Here is a 23,465-nt window from a genome sequence, read left to right on the forward strand (position 1 = left end):
ATATGCAACGGCATAAAAAGCTTTAAATCCACCGTATGAATATTGCATATACATTTAACAACAAAATCTTTGCTCGGGTAACGTCGGGGGATAGCAAGTTATAATTAATAATTTACTACTTTGGAAATTTAAATATTAAAATTAAATTTGATATAAATTTGACTTTAATAATTATATTTATCGATCACCATGTAAAAATTTTAGCACCCTGCCAACTTCTCGTTTGAGAAACATTATTTTCACTCTCAGATAATCGATTTAAATCCATCATATCTTAGGCTGTGGTTTTAACACGTGTAAGGAATGCCCTTAGAACTCTTGAATTTTCTTCAAATTCATTCAAGTATTTCTGCTCACTCTCTTCAAGAACCATTTTGAATTCTAAATTTTATAGGTTGGCATATTCAAAATAAATTACACAGCCAATTGATAAAGTACTACTACATAATTTATGAACATAGGTCACAAAAAAAAAATTATCCAGGTATGCCGTGACTAAATAATGATGATAATATTTAACTATAGTATATCGATCACCTCGAGGTCACCAAAATGCACGGGCCGGGAATGTACAATTGGCCATTAGCCCGGTCAACTTAAGGCCCTTGTAAACCCTATGAATTTTTCAACAAAATGACCTGAAAGTTTATAGTGATAAAAAATTGATAACATTTAAAATATTTATTTCCATTTAGAATTTGCTAAAATTGAAAAAGTGCTTCGACCGATGCGAAATAATGTTAAAAGTGATAAACAAAATGTACGTAGCTGAATATTTAAACGTATTATTTATTATGATATAATGAAAAGAGGTAGGTTTGCAATTTTGCATGAATACTTTTTCAAAGAAAAGGGACTTATATTTGACTCTACAGAGTCGATAGTTAAGATTGTAGTGATTGTACATATATCTAAATTATGTTTGTTCAATTTATAATATTGTAGCCGTCGTTTATGGACTCACTTTGGGACCATTTAGGTCCGTTAACAGAATGAGTCAAAAAGGTGAAAGACCGTAAAAAACCTAACTACATTAAAAATATTTATAGATATTTCAGATTAAAATAATACAAACGTGAAATATTTCTGAAATATGTTATAAATATGTCATGTTGATAGTAGATAGATGTAACATATTGTAACATGTATAATGTTAAAGTAATAAATGGGTTAAATAGACAAATTATAATCTAAATTATTTTTAATTGTATATAAATTTACTTTTCTTTTCGTCCGATTTAGAACCAAAAGCAGAGGAGTGTCTTTAAGCACAATACTATACTCCTCTGTTGCCAAATATATGTATTTAACTTATTAATATCTGTTTGGTTGAAATACATCATACATAAATACCTAATACATTTTTAATAGAAATTCATCTAGTTTGATTGAGTTTTTTCTTCTTCGGTTAGGCTAATAAAGTAATAACTAATAAGTAATAATAATTCCCTCACATGGTTGACGTGGCTTTAGCCTTTAATATGTCAGAATTGCTTCTTTACTGACTTCTTTACTTATGGTGACGCTGCGAATGTACAATGGCTGTTTCATCCCGAAGACTTTACCAAATTCACGTTGAAAGAAATATTAGAAGAAGCCTCAGACCTGCCAAACGGTAAATCACCGGGACCCGATGGTATCCACAACAAATCCTTAAAGCTGCGGTGAAATCAAACCCCCAGTACTTTCTCCAGGTGTATAACCAGTATATAATTATTGAAGCGGTTTACCCACTCGAATGGAAAAAGGCAAATTTGGTGCTAATACCTAAACCCGGAAAGCCGCCAGAAGCTCCATCATCGTACCGACCATTCTGCATGTTAAACATGACTGGAAAATTGTTTGAGAAACTACTGATGCGAAGACTAAAGAGCCACCTATTGATGAATACTCTAACAGACAAACAAAATAGCTTCAGAAAGGGAAGGTCAACTCTAGACTCACTCAACCGATTCGGCGAAATCATCAGAAAGGCTAACTTGGATACGTCCCATCGAAGAAAAATTGTCGGCATGATTACCCTGGATGTTAAGAATGCCTTTAATACAGCACAATGGAGTGACATCATAAATGCTTTGATCGGAATTTCGACCTCCGACTACCTGATCTGTATTATTAGAAGCTACCTTCGAAATCGGAGCGTCTCCATAAACACTCCCAACGGATATCGTACCATCGAGGTGACGCGGGGCATGCCTCAAGGATCTGTCTTAGGACCTGACTTATGGAACATAATGTACGACAGTCTCCTACGAATTGAGTTCCCCCAAGACATCGATTTCTTAGCCATTGCCGACGATGTTGCTATAGTGGCAACTGCAAAAACCAACCAGGAAGCGAGGAAGCCGAAGAACAGCTGGAAGAAGCATTTAGAATAGTAATTGAATGGATGAAGGAGCTCAAGGAGCACGGCCTGAGCCTCGCGGTCGAAAAAACGGAGGTTGTCATGTTCACTAACAGAAAGATAAACAACACGATGAACTTAAATCTAGCAGGAAACAATATACCGTCGGCCAGGAGCCTACGATATCTCGGAGTACAGCTTGACTCCAAGTTAAAGTTCAAGGACCACGTCACACTGGTCGCAGCAAGAATTTCTAGAGTCACTAAGCAACTCAGCCTCATCCTTCTCAACCTCGGTGGAGCAAGCGAACCAAAAAGGAGACTGCAGGCCGGTGTGGTAGAGTCAATCCTTCTGTATGCCGCACCATTCTGGATCGAAACAGCAGCGACGAAGACCTTAAGCAAACTCGAGTCGGTACACAGGAGGGCACAGCTTCGTGTAGTATGCGGCTATAGGAACGTGCCATATGCAGCCCTAACAATTATAACTTCTACACCACCACTACACCTGTTGGCAGAAGAGCGAAGGAGAATGCGGGGAGGGTCAACATGACAAAACGCCCGCAACGAATCGTTGGACAAATGGCAAGAACAATGGGAAGCGGCAAACGATGGACGATGGACACACAAACTGATTCCAGATTTGAAAAGATGGTATAACAGAAATCACGGTAACGTAAATTTCCACATACGCAGTTCTTGACCGGCCATGGCTGCTACCGGGCATACCAAAAGCGGTTTAACCTATCGAACACCAACACGTGTCCAATCTGTGGACAAACAGATTTTTACCATGGCAGATGACGCAGAACATGCTATACTGGTCTGCGACGCATGGGAAAGGTGGAGGAGTGAAGTTTGTCAATGCGTAGGCATTAGTGAACTCACTGCATAGAACATTACAACGACCATGCTGCAGTCCGAATATAATTGGACAAAAATCTTGGGCATGGTTGGAAGAATTATGAAGGAGCGAGAAGCGGAGGAGCGACAACGGTAAAGGGCGCCACCATAACGAAGAAAATACAAACAATAGTTTAGTAAGACATTTATTGTGGACCAAAGGTCAAAGTTAGGAGGATAGAGCCTCCCAATGACTGTACAAATATTGTAATGGATTGGTGAATAGGGGTTTTTCCGATTCACCACCAAATTTAGAATTGTTATTTTGCTTAAATAAACGATAGTTACTGTGAGAAAGTATTGCTCACGCAGTTCCCTCCCTGTAACTGGTGAAAAAAAAAATAAGTAATAACCATTTCATCATATGCTTGACGTGGCTTTAGCCATTAATATGTCAGAATTGCTTCTTTACTGAATCCTACTGCACAGAATCTTAAGCACTTCTAGAATTTGTTTTGTTGATGGTGATATTTCGTCAGGTTCATCTTCGTCACTATCAGCATTATATCTCTCTTATTTATTCGTTTTGATTCAATTTCATCACAAACGTCTTCCTTATTTATGCCACCTCTGTAAACTCGGTAGAGCAACATTAGTAGACATCGGTCCAACCCATCAAATACATTTTTTGGTTGATTATTGGACATCACACGTTAACAGTCACTAGATTGGTATCTAGACTCTAGACGTTTGAGCTTTAGGCTTTAATAATTTGAATAAATTAATTTACAATCTATAATTAACTGTGAATTTAAAACTGATTTAAGGCCATAATTTAAGTGTCAATTTTTGGTAATTTAATTTATTGTTTTTTTTTTTTTAAATCAATAATAGGTATTGGTGAATTACATAATATTTTTTAATGCAAGTCCTATATAAATATTTAAAACCCCTAATAGCGCAAAATAATTGATAATCTATTGTATATTTGTGTAGTATGTCTTTCTATTTATTCATTGTTTTTACCATGACGGATACAATGTTGTAGGACGTCATCAAAACCTGAAATCGTATTGAAATATTAAAGCGATATAAAGCATCAGTGGTTCTGAATAGTACCTATTTTGTTAGTCAATAAATTAATATTACTTACGCTAGCAAATAGTTGTAAATTGACTATTTTTTTTGTTGAAACTTTCATCCTTACATGATTAGCGTCGTTGATCTGCATGGTAAATAATAATAACTTTTTCAATTTTAAATCCATGTTTGTCTAATTACAAAAATATATTCCAAGGTTGGCAGATTCTCTCTACGTAATGTAGTAGGCTTATTATTTTCAATTTAAGCCAAAATAAAATAAAATGTAAACCTATTATTATACTTAGATAGATACCAACCTTTAAGTTCATATTATCAAATAAATGACAATATAGAAATAATTGCCCACATAAATGTACAATTCCACTGCCGATCTTAAACAAATTTATGGTTTTGTAAGTGAATGATCCTGTTGATAAGAAAACCTATATAAGCAAATTAAACAAATTATTAAAATACCTTTACCTGTATTGGTAAAAAATAAAATGTATTAGGGACAACCAACATTTTTAATTATTAGATTGTAGAGATGTAGCCAGAGAGCTAAAGCCTAAAGGGTCTATAGCCCCCTCCCATTTACTGTGTTTATTTTAGTCATCATAATCATTCATAACTTCTTGATATATATTACAACAAAATATATAAAAATATTGTGTAGCTCACGCTAACACTTCAGTTTAAAATATATGTACCCAAGATGTTATGCTAAAATCCAAAGCATACTCATAAGGTATATCATATTACCTACGACTACGTGTTTAACACATATCAGTAATCTTTATCTAACTTATATCATAGAATAACCGGAAGTATCAAAATAGTAAAATAGTAAAATACAATAAATCTGTGCTTCTTAGTTCTTTTATTATTCCTTCTTCTATTATCTCGATAATATTATTAGTTGATCACACGGCTGAGGTTTAAAATTTGTGGTAGGTACGGCACTTCGGTTACACAAGCCTACCTTATATAATTATAACACAGAACAATAATAGTTATACCAGGCATGAGTCTCACGCCTTTATCTAATACGAAATAATATACATGCGCTTACTGTTGATAATAATATTGTTACCCATTACACCCGAAGGATGCACTTAAAAAATTGGAGTAAAAAAAAAAAAATGTAATGTAAGTTTTTTATGAGACGTAGTCCCACCCCCACTCAAAGTCCTTGGCTATTTCATTATTATGTAGCATTAAGTAGACACTATATTATTCAATATTAAAATGTTGACTTTTAAACAGTACACGTTAAGTCTATAATTAATATTTACTATTTTAGAATATTACCATAATGAATGAGTTCGACAACATTATCATTAGACTTGAACAGATAGCAACGTGCATTAAAACAATAGGCTTCACGATAGACATATATAATTTAATTTTCCTGTAAAAATAAATAAAAATAATCTTGATTTAGGTTGTTGTTATGAACTTGTTGATATCAATGATATTATGATTTTGACATAAAAAGCCCAACTATAATAATTTTACTATCGTGACCATTGACATTTAAATCATAGGCCGTAGGATTAATGACATTTATAAAAAATTAAGAATTTTAGTTTTAATATTTTAATAGTTTAAATGCTTAAATATAAAATATAATATCCTGTAAAAGATTAATATTTATTATGCATATAAAAGTAAAGAATTATTAAAAAATTATATCATTACCATAGTTTTTACTTTTAATTCCACCTCCATACTACAATGTATCTACCTACATACCACACTCAAAGTTAAATTTAAAAATATTTACAGACCCAAAAGATAATGACGATCACTTTACTAAAAAATATAAATCACTAGCCTCAGAATCTGGTGTAATAATTATTTTATTACAATAGTAATTTACTAAGTTAATTGTAAATTTAATATGCATTAGGTACCTATGTATTTACATATTATATTGTAAAATATACTTACAAATCAAGTTGTTGTTGATCAAACAAAATCGATTTAAAATATGTATAATCATCTACAATATCATGATTATGATCTGAAAAAAATGTGGGTAATCGGTATATGTAACCTAAAAGTATTATTTAATATAATATTTTATATATATACTAATATTGTAGGTAATACAATAAAAAGAAATGCATAGAATTTTTTTAAAGGTCTTACACTCTTACTAATTCGCTCCTAACTGCGTAGGTACTGTGCTAAAATGTATGGGTATAATTAGTATAATTATAATGTCTGTAATGGTGGTAATTATAAGGGATGAGGGTAATTTGGAATTTTGTTATTTTATTAGTATTTTTACGCTATTATAGTTATTATTACAAATATTTTAATCATTTATACATTAGGTATTTCTAAATTAGTTTCTAATAATAATAAATCTATTACAATTTAAAACCAATGACAAAGAAATAAATATTTTGTTTTTTGTTTTATTTCCAGTTGTTTTAAGATTGATTGAACACAGTCGAATAGATGATTCTAGCTGAGTTTCTAATGATACATATTCTTTTAAAATAAGTAATGGTCGAAATGTTTTCTCACCCTTTAGAAAGTTTTCATTATGTCCGATATTCTTAAACGCTACAGCCAGTACTTGGTATTGAACGATTATCGCCCAACCAATAGACAATAATAATATATCGATCAGCAATACTAAGTATACCATTTTAATTCCTATTATTATTTCAAATATGAAAAACAGCACATAATACTTATTAAAAGTGTTTACATCTACAGGATATTGCATTTTTAAAATGTTCTCTAAACGCTGATTGTCATTTTTGTACGATAAAAATGAGTTTGTGATAATTGGAAAAACAATCCATTCAAAAAACACAGTTATAGTTGTGTAAAAATATAAGTTTGTAAGCTTTAAAGTTCTATTACGATGTTTGTATAGTATTTCCATGTTATCACGACAATGTTTGCTTTTCAAAAACATTAAATCCGTCACATTTAATAGGTCCAGAATTTTTTTTCTGTTGAATATAAGTATGACCACTTTCAACAGAGTAGAATAATTCAATAAGTTAGAGAATATGATCAAGAATAAATCAATGTTGTTAATACTATCTTCCAACTCAAATAGAAATCCACAATTCCCGAAAAAAAACATACACTCGATTATCGCGATTAATACAATAAAATAAAGCTGGTAAACATTCCAGCCAAATATCTTTTTGGAGTTTTGATCGAATATTTGATAAAAACCACATTGCTTTAAAAATTTTAAATTAATGATGGCGGTATGATCATTGAAGTTTTCCATCGGACTTAGTTCCATTAGGTTTGTGCAATCTATAAAAAACAAAAAATATTCAAAACTGTTGAAAGATTATGTATTTACACTATTTACTGCTAGCTCTAAATAATAAATGATATTATATTCAGTTATCAGTGGCGTAACCAGGGGAAGGGTTCTAGGGTTCTAACTCCTCTGAAATTTTTTCATTCTAAAAAAAATCTTATTTACCACCATTTCAACACACTGAGTCGATCACGAATCAATAAAATTTTTGGTAATTTTTAATAGTTATAAATTAAATTTTCCGTGCCCGTCTTGCAAACCACTCTAACCCTCTAATCCTTGCTCTAAACTCTGAGTCTATTCCTGCGAACCCACCTAGAAGGCTAAAGCGTAGCTGAAACCGTGACTTAAAATAATTCTAACCCTCTTGCCAGTAAGTGTTGCCGCTGGGTGATTACTTCATCAAGTCAATCATGTCATTAAACGTAAATCCTCAAACATGCTTATTGTAAAATCTATTTATAGATTGTATGTATTAAAAAAAAAAAAAATTAAATTGTTAACTTATTATTAATTATAATTTGTTATAATACATTATATAAAACCTGTTAAGAAAATAGATTATTTAAATTGTTTATTATTATTTAAATTATTTACACATGTAAAACCCTGAAAGTCCCTAACTGAAATAAAATCTGGCGTACGCTACTGATTATATTCATATAATACATCTTACAAAATAATCTTTTAATTCGAATCGAAAAAATTTTCATTTTGCAATAAAAAGTATCTACTTCCAATCTTTCAATGTTATGTGTAACTATTAGTCGATAAACTGGAAATAGAATATCTTTATTATTTTATGATTTTATGTCTACATTATAACCATATTTTAATTTATTAAACGGTATTATAATTTCTTCATCTCTTTTAAAAAATAGGTAACTAAAATATCAAAACCGTGTAAATTCTGTTATTACTTTTAGCATTACTTATTTTAGAAGTTTAGTTAAATTTGTCTCGGTAGATTATGGTTATTTTAAGCTTGAATTATTAAGTTGGTGCACGTCAACTGTATATAGTTAATTATTAAAATAAATTGTTGCTATGCTTAATGTAATTCACTACTTATTTGGCATCCATATTTACCATTTGGTAACAAATAGAACAATATATATCTCAACAAAATCCTAAATAAATTCATAAAATTTTTATGATTTCAACGTAAGAGCCTACGACTTCGCAATGAATGTCGTACAAACCGGCCAAACCGTGTTAGACAAAACAGTTTCTACACCTAAAACTTTTGTGTAAAATACTTCAGTACATCAGTCTTCTAAAGTAATAGTATTCAAATACTTTTTAAGTACTCAAATAAGTATGCTTTCTCAAAGTACCTATCTGAAGGTATTTAAAATCAAATACTTATTCATCTAAGCTTATATATTTCCTATTTTACTTCTAATTTTAATCCCGTTGAAAATAAAACTAAGAATTTATTTTTTTTACTGTGAATATTATACTCAACCGAAAACCCTAAAACTCGAACCAAAAATCATATGTATGATGTATCATATCTAAAATTTAGAGTGCCATTATCATAATTTATTGTTTATATTTTAATTTATTTTGAACATACCTCTTTAAAAAAAAAATATTTGACATCGAATACATCTATTGTATAAACTTCAATACTCATTGGTTTACACACGACAACTGACTACTGCAGGAAATTTGTTTGACGTGCACTTAGGATTCATTCATATTTTATTTGCACGTCTTCATATATAGTTCATAATTTAATGATAAGTATTTTTTAAATGCCCCTATTGCAAAATGTATGGTTTAAATTAACTGCATATTACGTCAAGAAATTAAACTTAAACTTATGAATAACTCAGTAGGAACTATAGAAAATCATAATAGGAACATTATAATTTTTTCCCTATTTAAGAATGTATATTGCGTGAGAGCTTCATAGCAAATTGGCCTCTCATAACGCATAAGTCTAAACGTTGAAATTCATAACACTGGAACTTTCTTTAACTGAATTCTATAACAAATGCCTTAATATATTATACATATTAAAATTCTTTATTAAGGAAGTTTGTTTAATTTCACTCTTCTTTTAGACCTTGGTTTTTTTTCTTCTACGAAACGTATTAATGTTTTATATGGTCATATGGAGATACCTATATAATTAAGATTTTAATGATTTTATGTCCTATATAAACAACTATAATTTGAAATTAATATTGATTTTTCATGATGATTTAACATATACCTACTGACATGAATTATTAAGAACTAAATCAAAAATAGTAGATATGTAATCAATAATCATGATACTGTATGACAATAACAGTTCAATTAGGCATATTAAGTACTCTAAACACACATTCTTTGTCTTTACCAACCGCACCACAACAGGGGCGGGTTTTATCACTCACCAAAGGGGGGGGGGCTAATAGAGGTTCAAAAATTTAGTTAGTTGTTTTTTAAGTCTATATAAAATTTAAAATTACAGATTATATTTTTGAGTCCCTCGACCCTCATAAGTAAGTCATTGTTTTTTCACAATAGTGACAAATTTTAAATAGTTACATTATTGGTATAAACAACATTATTGGTATAGATTGGAAAAACAATCTAAAAATAGCTTGAAGCCTAAATATTCTAATATCCATAGTTAATAATCATATATTCATCAATGACGATTGACGATATTTCATAATAATTATTAATACATATATCAATATATCATAATACTTGGCTTTGTAAAATAGTTAGCTTAGTCCCAAGGGGGGGGGGGCTATTGCCCCCTTAGCCACCACCTTAAACCCGCCCCTGCACCACAGAAGTAAAAACAAATTCAGCATAATAGTACCTATGGGATTCTAAAACGAAGCCAACGAAGGATTGAATTTGAAAATGTTAATGTTTTTAGTGTTTTTACACTCTACAAGGTAGGTACAAATCATCCCAAGGCGCTTTCAATGATATGAAAAAAAAATGTAAATATAATGAGTAACTTTCGATTAACGGCTAAAATATGATATAAATTTATTGGTATATTAGAATTTCTTTGCAAGTGGTAATTATAATTAAATAATATTGACAAAATGCATATCATCTAGTTAGGTCAGTGGTTCCCATTTTCCCAAACTGTTTTCCATCACGGTATATATTGTTATTAATTATTATAAGTCATGGCATACTGTGAATAATTATTAGGTATCTAAATTTAAGTACATAATCATTTTATAATTTTTTTTATTGAAAAAAAGTTCAAGTTGTGTGTCGCGGCACACAACCTTTTAAATTTCACATCACACTCTAGCTGTCATAATACATTTTTTTAAGTCTAATATTAAAATTAATTAAAAGATAAAAACCAATAAAAATACAATATAAAATGTATGGCTCAAATTAGATAGTTATATAAAAATGTCCTACCTTTGGTTATTAATGACTTAGTAAAAAATCAGAGAATAGCCGGCAGTTAAAATAGTAAAACGGCATTGCGTGAGAATCTTGTAATTATTTGTCAAATCCAGTAAAATTAAATAGCATTAAGGTTTTAATAAGTCATAACCATGCGTGTCATAACTTAAAATTCAAGGTTGAAGAATGAAATATTTATACTGCTCCAAAAGGTGGTTGTAGACACAAAAGAACATCATACATACATTTTTAAAACCATTACATATTAATAATCCACCTGAACGTGAAATGTATTGGTTTTATATATATATAAGTATTAAAAAGAACAATTATGCATCAGTATATTTGCGTTCAAGCCATTTTTCCGGCGCATCCCAAACAGCTCCCATCAAAAACAACTAACGGTCATACTGTTATACGAGTACAGATATATCGAATACTGTTACAGTGTTAAAATACTTTATATTAATTTATAAAACGGAATTCCAAAAATATCGTACATATTGATAATATCGAAAACTCGGAAAATACCCAAACATTGAAATTACATACTATATCAAACATCTACACCAACATTTATTATATAAATATAATATATTATTATATTATACGTACTCGTACTTAAAGAGCATCATAATTGCCAATGCGTATGTGTATTATAATATCATCGATATATAATTCATTTTTATTGCTATTATATAATATGTATGTGTATATAGATTTTTTTTTTTTAAAACTGCTAACACATTTTTAACCACATCTGTTTTAAGACAGTCCTAAGAATATGAAGTGTCCAGGAATTTGTGTTGTAAAAACCGGAACCGTTTGGGAATTTACCTTTTTGAAAAACAGTAGCCGAATGAGCTACGTCCCCTTTTTTATGCTTGTTGTGGTCATCTTAATTTTTTCTGCCCGAATATCACATTTTTTATTTTTAGCACTATATTTATTATATTTTATACTAATACTAAATGTATAATATGTAATAAATAATAATTATATTAAAATATGTTTAAACTACCCTTTTCATATTTTCAGGCGTAGGACTGGCAGTATTTTTTTACTGACGTCACATAACGTGTTTAAAAGTTTATTATTATCTATAGACTATCAGTGTTTACATCTACTTATACGAATTCGGAGTTTATACTTTCAAACTTTTTCAAATTGCTTATAAAATATTATTTTTTTTTACCTTATAAATCAACCGATAAAATTTGTATGTCATGCGTTAATTTAATATACCTAGCATATTAGATATCCCAACTGTATTCTACGTCGAAATATTCAAGTTTAATTTACAGTAAAAAAATATATTATTAAGTAGATTCTAAATTTTTATTTTTTTCATATGATCAAAATTAAAATGTTAAATAGGTTTATAATCTAAAAATAATTATTGAAGTATTTGAAAATTATTATTTGATTTTAATACAGTCTACAGATACTTGAGAAAGTATTTAAAATGTATTGTTGAAGTACTTTTACTGAAGTACTTGACATCACTGAGTGTGTTTTACTGAGTAAGCGTTATCGATAACCTTAAACAACCAAGTATAGCAACAAATTGATACATCTAATTATAATTTATAATACACTTCATAAATTCTACAGTATCACCTATGTGGCAATTTATTTTTATATTAAACATACCATATACGATATACTACCTATATTATATATTCTATTTGTTATATAATATATATAGGTATATAGCACCCTCAATTTGACATTCCGGTTAAAAGAAATTAATTGATCACAAACTGCACAAAAAGGTGCTGAAACCGCGATGTAAATAAAATTATTATATCTACATCCTGGATACTGGTATTGTTTAACAGTACTAAACTTCCTTTTTAGTAGGACGTATTATACCTATTCATATAAATCGATAACCGATAACCGATAGGTTAGGTAATATAGAGATGAAAATATGGAATGTAATAGGTACTTGGAAAAAACATGTGTTCCAGAAACATTTACCTACCTAAAGCCTAATTTATTTTATACACTTACTTATTAATTTATTGCCTAGTAATAAAATTAGTTAAACAAGTATTATTTTTTTTTTTTAAATTATAGGTAGCATTACGTTTGGTTAGGGTTGTGATTACCAAATTAAAATCGTTTTATTATTTTTATTAAACTATTACATAATTAATATATTATTTATTTTTGATCTTAATAAGCAATGGCCACTATGACATTTAGATCTTTGTATGGAGTTACGATTGGTTTTGGAACACATGTATGTGAAGCGAGAATTCATCTCTAAAAAATCTAATCACAAGGTTAAAGCAAGGAAAAGCACACAGCATTTTTATTTATATCAATGTCAGTAATTAATGTTCACCTCCCTTGATGTATAATTGATCTACTAAACGGGTGATATTGCATACAATTCTATAAGCATTTTAAGAATTTTGAATATTCAATCATAGAAGCAGTATTTTTTTCGGATTAAATTTATATACCTACGTTGTATCAAGGCTCAAGTATAAATTCAAATCATCTGGTGAAATCTCAGAATGTATTATTTTGCTGAGACGATCACACAACTGCTCTTCTAATTACTAACGTTTAACACTATTGCTTACCTTCTGCCGTACAAGTGATCGTTCATCAAGTTGCCATGTAGTTACGTTCAATATTATTTTCTATTTGAACAAAATGCATATAAATTTTAAAAATGCATTACATGATTTCTTGGTACACTCCCACCGTTGAACAAATTGCTGATTATGCGATGAAAACAGAACCGTCAAGAACTCAAGACCGTCAATCAAGCATAGCTCTTTAATATTTTCCAGTATTTGCTTATTTAATAAAAACGATGGATATTTAAACAGTGCGATACCCAGACAAGAATAATGAGATCATCGTTAAACCGATTTAAAATAGTTTTTGGTAGTTGTCTCAAAAGCTTAACTCACAAAGTCACAATCATAAAGCTGATAAATGATCAGTTCAATAATGTCAATCATACTATACATATATTATTTATCAATATCTAACACAATCACTATATCAAAAATAGTAATTGGAAATTTGTCCACGCGGGTAGGTAGTATGTTATTTTTATATCCGAAATTAAGAAATACCGCGATACCTATTAATTTAAAACTTATAGGATTATGACAATGAGGCATTAGGTACTTAATGTACTTTTTTCAAAAAACGTATGAAATCAATGAAATTAGAAAGAGAAGATTAATGTGGAATTGTGGACTGGAAACACATACAAAAAAAAACGAATTCTTACATACAAAAGGTCATTGAGAAAGAACTGTTTAAAAAAAGATCGTTAAGTAGACCACGCTTAATATTAGAATCAGAATAAAAAAGGATGTAGAAACAGTAGTAAGTACCTAGCGTATATGCTGGAGAGGGTTGTTACTTGTTAATGGATAGAGAGAGATGGCAGCAAATTTATTTAGAAGCGGCTAGTCTGTGAGTTTGAAACCCCCACCAGAATAGTATAAATTATAATACTAATATAACAGGTTTAAATTTGTAAAACTCATTTATGTTACTACCTATTCTGTTTAATAAGACTCTACAGCAAATGTGAGCTATTGGAAAACAAAGTAAATGCGTACTTTAGTCAAATTAACTTAGAAAAAAGTTTCAGTTAGTTAAAAAATCATATTACATGTAGTTTTTACCGTCGTTTTCAGGTGTAGTTATAGTCATACGACTAATTAATATCAGTTGCGTTTCTTATGTGATGTGCGTTGTGCGTATCTGTTACGACAGTGCAAGCTAGCCCAATATATTGTTTAAAATATATTTACATTAATTGGTATAGTTTAAACGTATAATATCAAATCTAATGATTCAATTTGTATCATGTTTTTTTTTCTTTTTTAATGCGTATAGTGCAAGTATCATTTAGAACAGTATAAGTAGTAAATTCACACAAATGTTGCAAGAAATAAAATGAATAGGTAATCAAAATTGATACTCACCATAATAATAATCTAATATTTTCATATTTACACGTCTTGTACTATACAAAAATACAGACTGACTATTACATACATAGGTACTATAGGCGTGCGAACGAGGGGGGCAGTTGCCCCTCCTGCGGGCTACTTTTTTTTCTCCCAAATATAGTTTTAAAAAAAAAAACATTATAATATAATTTTATATTACAATGAGTCAATGAACAATATAATTGTAAATATCATGCCATAAATGTATAGAAAGGTTATTAGTGCAGAAATATTAAATTATGAGTTAAATTAATACATGAAATATTATGAAAATTTGAAATAAAAAACTATTATTTGCTGTAAAAATGATATATTGTGTTGGTAGGATTAGGTACTTAATACTCGACCAGAGAATGTGAATCGATTCTAGACAACCCCCACGTCGACTAAAAAACTAGTATCGGAATATCTTGAATCTCTATGATCTTCTTTGTTTATTTAACAAATATTAACCACCCTTTCCAAAGTCAGAAGGCTTCCAATTTTCTTTACTGCTGGGCGACCCTCTTAACGTAATTTCATGTCGTTGTTATCTTCAGTTGAGTTAATTAATTTTTTTTTTATTTGTTACAGCAGAACACAAATTGAAATATTTTAGATTGTATTATAGATTGTTTTCAAGTATAAACCTATAAAAAAATATGCATATATATTACAAGTACTTACGACTCACTTACCTTGGCGGCTTGGCTACAAATACTACAATTATTGAAGTAAAATTGCAAGTTGATTCTTGATTCAAATGGTTCAAATGGTTCAATATACATTATTCACGGAGATTCATGATATCACTAATGAGTTTTTATAACCTCTTAGATATTATCATTTTACCTGTAACGCATTTGGAATGTTCCTTGTTTTTGACCGATAATAGTGATAATAGATATAATGTTGAAAAAACATTGTCTAACAACTCATATCTATAATCTATTAACTATACTGTTATAGTTAAATCTTAAATACTTCAAGAAATTTATAAAATGTCAAATCTTATTAAATCTGATTCATGTTTTGCCTTAATAAAGTTAAGTGCTTTTTGCTTTATTTATTAGGTACAAGTTAAATAAACTTATTTTGTAGGTATATCAATTATATAGCTACAATGAAAATCTAATTGAAGGCCGTGTACAGTGTTAAAAGGACAAAAGTATGTTGTGTTTGTATTTTATTAATTTGGAATTAATTCATTCTTGTTGGTAACAAATTTTGATCTCCCCCTTAAGACATGGACGTTGCGGAGTTGCAGCTCGAGATAAATCGGCTTACGCGTGAGCTTGACCAAGCTCATACAGAAAAAGTCCAATCAGCCACTTATGGTTTAAGTATATTGGAAGAAAAACAGTCATTAACAAAACGTTATGAAGAACTGGAGAATTTATATGAGAATGTGAAACAAGAATTAGAAATTACTCAAGAGGTAATATTAACTAATATTTGATATCCTTTTAACCTATTTTAAAATACCATACTACATTTTTGGGGATTTTTTTCCATATAACATTTGAAGGCCATCTTGTTTAAAGATGAGATAATGTTTTTTATTTTTGTGTCTTATTTGTATTCATTTTTTCAAATTTTTCAAATTAATTTTTTATTTACAAATTGAATAATAGATAATTTATTATATATATTTAATTAAATAATTAAATTAGTAACTATCTAATTATTGGTATTTGCATTATATTTTGTTTCTATAGATTTTATCCATCCTTTCAAAAGTAAAATAAAAAATTAGTTAATTAATTTAATTTAATGGTGTTTACATTAAACTAATTTCATGATTTTTTGTAATATTTTTAAGATATTTTATTTTAGGTATAAGTTAATAAAATTACCCCTCATTAATATTTTAATAACCATTTTACCTTATACATGGGTACCCATAGGATAATTTTTGAGGCGAGGGGATACAACAAAAGTAAACTAGATTCTAAACCTACTATTCTGTATGAACATAAAATTAATGGTTCAGTGGTCAATTGATACTTATCACTTGATTAAGCAAAAAATTATTGCATTAAGTATAGTATTAATTAGGAGATAATATGGATTCAAAGAATGTATAATTTTTTTGCATACTTTATTATTTTCTGTGAGGAACATGTTACCTCATGCTCTGCTAATGGTGCCCTTGACCTTATACTATTCTATTTACTATTTTAATATACTATGGATTCTTCTACTTTTATAATTATTTATATATAAATGATGTGAATATAGTCTCATAACTAAATTTCAAACTTGTACCTATTGTATTTTTTTATTTTTTTTTTATTTTAAGAAATTCCAGTATAACTATTCCAGTTGAACAATTACAGATTACTACAAAACTTGTATTGTTAATGTTTAGTTTAATATATTAATTATTAATCTATATTTAATTTTAGGCTTTGACAAAATTTCAAACCTCTCACAAAGTAACCACTAAATCTGGTATAGAACAAGAAGAGTCACTATTGTATGAGACAGCAGCTTTAGAATCATCACTGAACACCACAATCATAGAGCTTGAAAATGATACTAAATCGGTTAGTGTAGCAAAGATCAATTTTACTATTGTTAATAAGTCACAATTGATAGTACTAATACAATTCATTAACAATTAATTATAGTTACGACAAGAGTTGGAACGTGTTCGCATGGAACGAGATCAAGCCATCCAAGAAAATAATGACTTATCAAGGCTAAGTAATGAGTCTAATCATGATTCTAAGCAACTTCGTGCAGATCTACGTGAAGTCAAATCCCGTGAAACTCGTTTACTTTCTGATTATTCAGAACTAGAGGAAGAAAATATCACTTTACAAAAACAAATTGCTCATTTAAAATCTTCTCAGGTCAATAATAATATATTATTAATATGAAATTTTCAAAAAGTTTCAAACAAAAATAAATTATAATTTATAAATAGGTTGAATTTGAGGGGGCAAAACATGAAATACGTAGACTGCAAGAAAATGTTGAACTTTTGTACTTACAAGTTGATGAGCTAGCAAAGTTGAAAAAAATTGCTGAAAAACAAATGGAAGAAGCTCTACAATCGTTACAAGTAAGCTTTAAAATTTATTATTTCTTGTCTAAGTATGTACCTATACCATAATATTATGATTATATTTGGATAAATAATTTGAACTTGTTTTGATTTTAGGGTGAACGTGAAGCTAAATATGCATTGAAAAAAGAACTTGATCAACGTATCAATAATGAATCAGTTTACAATCTCAGTAACTTAGCTTTTAGTATAAGGGGTATGTATGTATTTATAAATATTTCAATTAATAGATTTAAAATATTCTTTATCTCATATATTTCTTTTTATTGTATAAAATTGTAATAAATTAAATTCACCAATACCAAGTATTTCAGTTTCAAAGTACTCATAAGTGTTTGTATTTATACTCAATATTTGTTATTTATTACAAGGTATGGGTGGAGACCAAAATGTTGGCAGCGATGATGAAGATGATTTGCCTGTATTACGTAAACTCGAAAATGATATTGGCTCAACTATGGAATTACCAGAATGTGGAAAGCATGATTTGTTTAGTGAAATACATCTCAATGAATTGAAGAAACTCGAAAAACAATTAGAACAAGTGGAAAATGAGAAGAGCTTGTTGACACAGAATCTTAAAGAGTCTCAATCAGCATCTGATAAATGTAAATCAGATTTAGAAAATTTAGCATCTCGTATATATAAACTTGGATCACACATCAGGTCTTTGGAACATCTTGGTACTCAAACCAGTAAAGTAGTTTCTGACCATCAGGTATGTTTTATTTTATCTTATATTAGCTAACTTAGATAAACTTTTAAATCACTTGGATAACTATTTTGTTATTAATTTATATGATTAGACAGAAGATGGCAAACCAAATGCAACTTTGGAATATTATCAACAATGGTTTAGTTTAGCATCTAAAGAGATTGACCAGCTTCACGGTGATTTAGAAGAACTTGAACGACAGTTAAATTCATCTGAAGAAACCTTATCATTAAAAGATGAATTAATCATGCTCAAAAATAAAGTACTTAAATTAATTTTTTTTAATTAGTATTTAATGTTACTCATATTTATTTATAATTCATTCGTATATATTTAATAGTTATTAGATAGAGAGCAAAAGACAATGGAACTTGAGTCAAATGTCCGCTTGTTAGGAGAATTGGCTACAGATGCTAGTGCATCATTAGATAATGCACAAAATGATCTAGTTGTCATCACTGACGAATTAGCTCAACTTGCTCTACAAATGTCTGTGTTGAATGGAAAATCTATAACATTAAATCCTATTGGTATATTGCTATTATTTTTGAATATGCAAATGGATGAAATAATGTTCAAACTTTTTTTATTATAGTCATAAAAACAGCCAAAGAAACAGAAGAAAATGATCCTCGCTTAGATGTATTACGAACACGACTCAAGTCTGATGTATTCATAAAAGAATTAGAAAGTCTCACTGAAGCTTCATTTGTCGCAAAAAGTCTGAGAAACGTACTTGATCAAATCAAATTGCTTAAAGAATCTGTAAACACATCAATAGATAATGCTAAAGCTGTTAATCGAGATAATAATGATGGTAATTGATAATATTTTTAATAATTAATTTATACACAAATGGTGAGTCATTAATATGTAAAACTATCTTTTTGTAGGTCAAAAAAGTTTAATGTTGGACAATAATGATGAATTGTCTGATCTCCGTGAACAAGTTATGAAATTACAGTCTCTCTTAGCAACAAAGCGAGAACAAATATCATCATTACGCATGGTTCTAAAGACAAATAAAAATACTGCCGAGGTAGCATTAAATAATTTGAAATCCAAATACGATAATGAGAAAATGGTTGTTACTGAAACCATGACTAAATTACGTAATGAGCTGCGTACACTAAAAGAAGATGCTGCTACATTTTCAAGTAAATACTTGAACATCGCCTTTAATTTTCGCCCCTATGTTCATTTTTCAATACGTGTGAGAGTATTTATTTATTATTTGCAGGTTTGAGAGCTATGTTTGCTGCACGATGTGAAGAACAAGTGACTCACATGGATGATTTACAGCGACAGTTGGTAGCTGCTGAAGAAGAGAAAAAAACGCTTAATCAGCTGTTACGTTTGTCTGTACAACAGAAATTAATGGTCACCCAACGGTTAGAGGAAATTGAAATGGACCGAGAAATGAAAAACGTTCGGCGATCAATGGGTACTCCCAACTCTTCAACACCGTCAAAAACCTCAAAAAGGTACAATCAGCCTCAACGCAGGGACTGGTGAAACATAATATTTTTAGTATTATTATTTATATGAAAACAAAAAACCTTATTTGTGATATTTCTCACCTCTTGTTGGTAGAGTTGAACAAATTAAGTGTAAACCGTCCTCTATACAGTTATTATTTTTAAACTAAGTCTTGACATTATAATATATTGAGTCCCTTTTAACGGTGGTTTCAATATCCGTCCTGTTTTTGAACATCCGGTTGTTAATATTATGCATTGAATTGCCGTCCTAACTTGGTTCTCTGATAACCTCTGTTTAATTTTTTTAAATATTTTCTTAATATTATTATTTTATTATTATTATTATTATCACTGGATTAAAAATGTTTTATTTATTGTTTGACAATTTTTCCAATGAATTATTTTGTTTATTTAACAAATTTCATTTAATATTGTTACTAAAATAATTTTCTCATGTGTTACTAGTATTATTATTATAAATATTACTACTTTTTGTGGAAACACTTCATATTGTCGATTTTATCAAAAAATCTATCTACCCACGGCACATAAACATTAGTTTGTCTTTCGTTCCTTGCAAGCTCAATGAAAATAAACAATGGTGCCATAATATTTTCACGCGTTTATACCAATAATTAAATTTTATTTATTTATTATTATACTGTAGTTAACTATTATTCCATTTTTATAATTATTCCCATGTATGGCAGCCAGTTTCTTATGTGCAATATAAAATTATACACTTTTGTATTTTATTTTGTTGTCAAACTAGTTTTAAGATGTTTGAAAACTATTTTTTTTAATTTTTTTTCATAAATTTTATTCATTTAATTGACTCATTTGTTTATTAAATTTACTCAATTGAAAATTAACAAGAACAAACATGTTGCAATATTTTTTATGAATCTAAATTAATTATTATATTTTACTACTTAAATGTAAAATTGAATTATAATGTTTCTTTATAAGTACTTACCAAACTTAATTTTCTCTAGGGTAACCTACCTTGTAGATTGAAATCATGTTTTTTTTTAATTATTTTTACTTGTTTATTACTATGTTGTACTTACTGTAAACTTTTTTTTAGGATCCGTTAAATGAATTATATGAAAAAAATTAAAGTTTCAATATTATTCTGTAACGTTAACATTAAATTAAATGGTGTAGGGACAATGTGCATCTGTTATTTTATTGATCAATTATAGTTTGATTATTATATTATTATCTGAGCATTTAGGTGTTAGTGTTTGGGAATAGTAACATTTGTAAATTTTTAGTGGTTTTATTTTGTTTTCATTTACTTAATAATTTTATCTATAAACTATAAAATATACGGAAAACAGTGTTGTGAAATATCATTAATTTATATACCTTTAATAATAAAGTAATAATAAAAAATTTTGGGGGAAAATCTATCATTTATTTATATAATATTGTGGTTATGTTAGTATTGAGTATTCAATAAATAATACATTAAGTCTTTATGCTATGGATAATAATACAGTAAAGTTTTGATCGACCAATTTAGTTTAGGGGAATAATGGTGACAAAATAATCTAAATTTTTAGTAATGTGGGGTTTATTTAAATTAATCAAATTAAATATTTAATTATATATGGTGTGTATCTGAAGGATTTGGCTTTTGCTAATTTAAATATTTATATCATTCAGTTACATTCAGTATATACTCACAATATTTGAATTATAAATATATATTTTATTTTTATTATGTACTTCTCACAATTTCATTGAAATGCTTTTTTCTTCATTTTTGATAATTCTGTTGGATAATATTAATGCTCTGCTGTATTATTAAAATATATCACGCATATTATCTACCAATATTAATTTATTGTATTTAACTTACTATAAAATCTTATACATACTGTATTAGAAGCGCAAATGTTGGGTGTTGGATAATAGATATCTAAGCATTGATTAATTGCATGCTGTAATTTATCGATGCCTATTGCCTATATTATGTGAAAGTCGCCCTATATGTTTTCTTTTTTGTTTTTCTTTCTTGTTTTATCGTTTTATAACACGGGACTATAATTGTACTGATATAATAATATAATAGTGTTTGGTTTTGTGTAGTTATTTGTAATTTGAGTACTCGATGATACCACCTTTAAAAATGTCTAGTTGTGTACCCGCATAGTGCAAGTAAAATGTATGGATTGAATTTTGGGCTAGTCACTGAATATCATTATGATATAAGCGATTACATCACAAATAATATAGGTAATTATGTATACCTAAGGACTATGTTTATATTTTAGTTACTCAGTTCGGTAAAAATTGTATTTTTATTAAAATATTTTGTATTATACTTTGTTAATGTTCTCGAGAACAGACTTATTTTGGGGATACCTCAAAATGCGATTAATTTTAAAGGATGCCTCACAGATATTTATTGTATCTCTCTGACAAACATATAACATGGTAGATTTTACGTTCACAATAATACATTTTAGTCTGTAATTTCTAAAATTAGAGTGAATTTACCTTTTGTAAAATTTAAAGGTTAGAATATTATCTAGGACATCTTATAAGATTTTATTAATATTTTTATTGAGAAGCAAGTTATGATAATTTTTAAAATTTACATTTTGTGTAGACTTTTAAAAATAATGATATCAAAAAAATCTTATGAAATATTCTAAGCTTTAAATTGTATAAGGGGTAAATTAATTCTAATTTTAGAAGTTACAGAGCAAAATGTATTATTGTAAACGTAAAAAATACCATGTTATATGTTTGTAAGATAGAGACAACAAATTCTTGTGTAGCGTCCTTTTAATAAAACTGCATAATAAATATTAATATCATCTCATTATTATTTTTAAATTTATTTATGTATTATGTAAACATAAGTCGTAATAATATGTACTAAATGTGATACCCAGTCCAATTTATTTGTAATATTCTATTCATATATAATCTTTCTCTCATCTTTAGTTTATATTATTATGTTAACAAATATTGGAGGTATGAAATTGCTGTATATTGTCATTTATAACCCTAAGAGTACCTAATTATTATTTATATAATATATTATTATGAATTGTGATGAAACTTAATTAACATTATGTTACTGTATTAATAAAAAAAAACTGATGTACTTAATTATTTGTGTATTGCATTTATATTTTAGCCAAAATACTTGGAGCCATTAAGGAAAGTGTCTTAGAAATAATCACACAATAAAAAATGTTGATTAATAAAAACTTAAATTTAAAATCATTCTATTTCAACTTTTGTT

General features: G+C 28.6%; 1 protein-coding gene and 1 pseudogene across 2 annotated transcripts; one reads left to right on the plus strand and one right to left on the minus strand.

The window, feature by feature from the left end:
• Positions 1 to 3,408: 3,408 nt before the first annotated feature.
• LOC107165144 (uncharacterized) lies at positions 3,409 to 7,564 on the minus strand (annotated as a pseudogene). Its single transcript, XR_016190602.1, has 6 exons — positions 6,808 to 7,564; positions 6,223 to 6,295; positions 5,581 to 5,680; positions 4,587 to 4,712; positions 4,340 to 4,498; positions 3,409 to 4,248 (listed from the first exon to the last, which is right to left on the minus strand). The product of XR_016190602.1 is annotated as an uncharacterized LOC107165144 (transcript).
• An 8,301-nt stretch (positions 7,565 to 15,865) lies between these two features.
• Positions 15,866 to 23,329, plus strand: BicD (Microtubule-associated protein Bicaudal D). Its single transcript, XM_015513236.2, has 12 exons — positions 15,866 to 16,099; positions 16,176 to 16,369; positions 17,340 to 17,480; positions 17,565 to 17,789; positions 17,864 to 18,001; positions 18,101 to 18,200; positions 18,376 to 18,722; positions 18,811 to 18,981; positions 19,060 to 19,249; positions 19,315 to 19,536; positions 19,613 to 19,876; positions 19,960 to 23,329. Exons 2-12 carry the CDS (start codon positions 16,178 to 16,180, stop codon positions 20,232 to 20,234), a joined length of 2,265 nt encoding a protein of 754 aa, XP_015368722.1. The 5' UTR covers positions 15,866 to 16,099; positions 16,176 to 16,177; the 3' UTR covers positions 20,235 to 23,329.
• The last annotated feature ends 136 nt before the right edge of the window (positions 23,330 to 23,465 follow it).

The sequence above is a fragment of the Diuraphis noxia genome, unplaced genomic scaffold (assembly GCF_037042655.1).
Source record: "Diuraphis noxia isolate RWA-SAM2 unplaced genomic scaffold, SU_Dnox_SAM2 contig0002, whole genome shotgun sequence".
NCBI lineage: Eukaryota > Metazoa > Arthropoda > Insecta > Hemiptera > Aphididae > Diuraphis > Diuraphis noxia.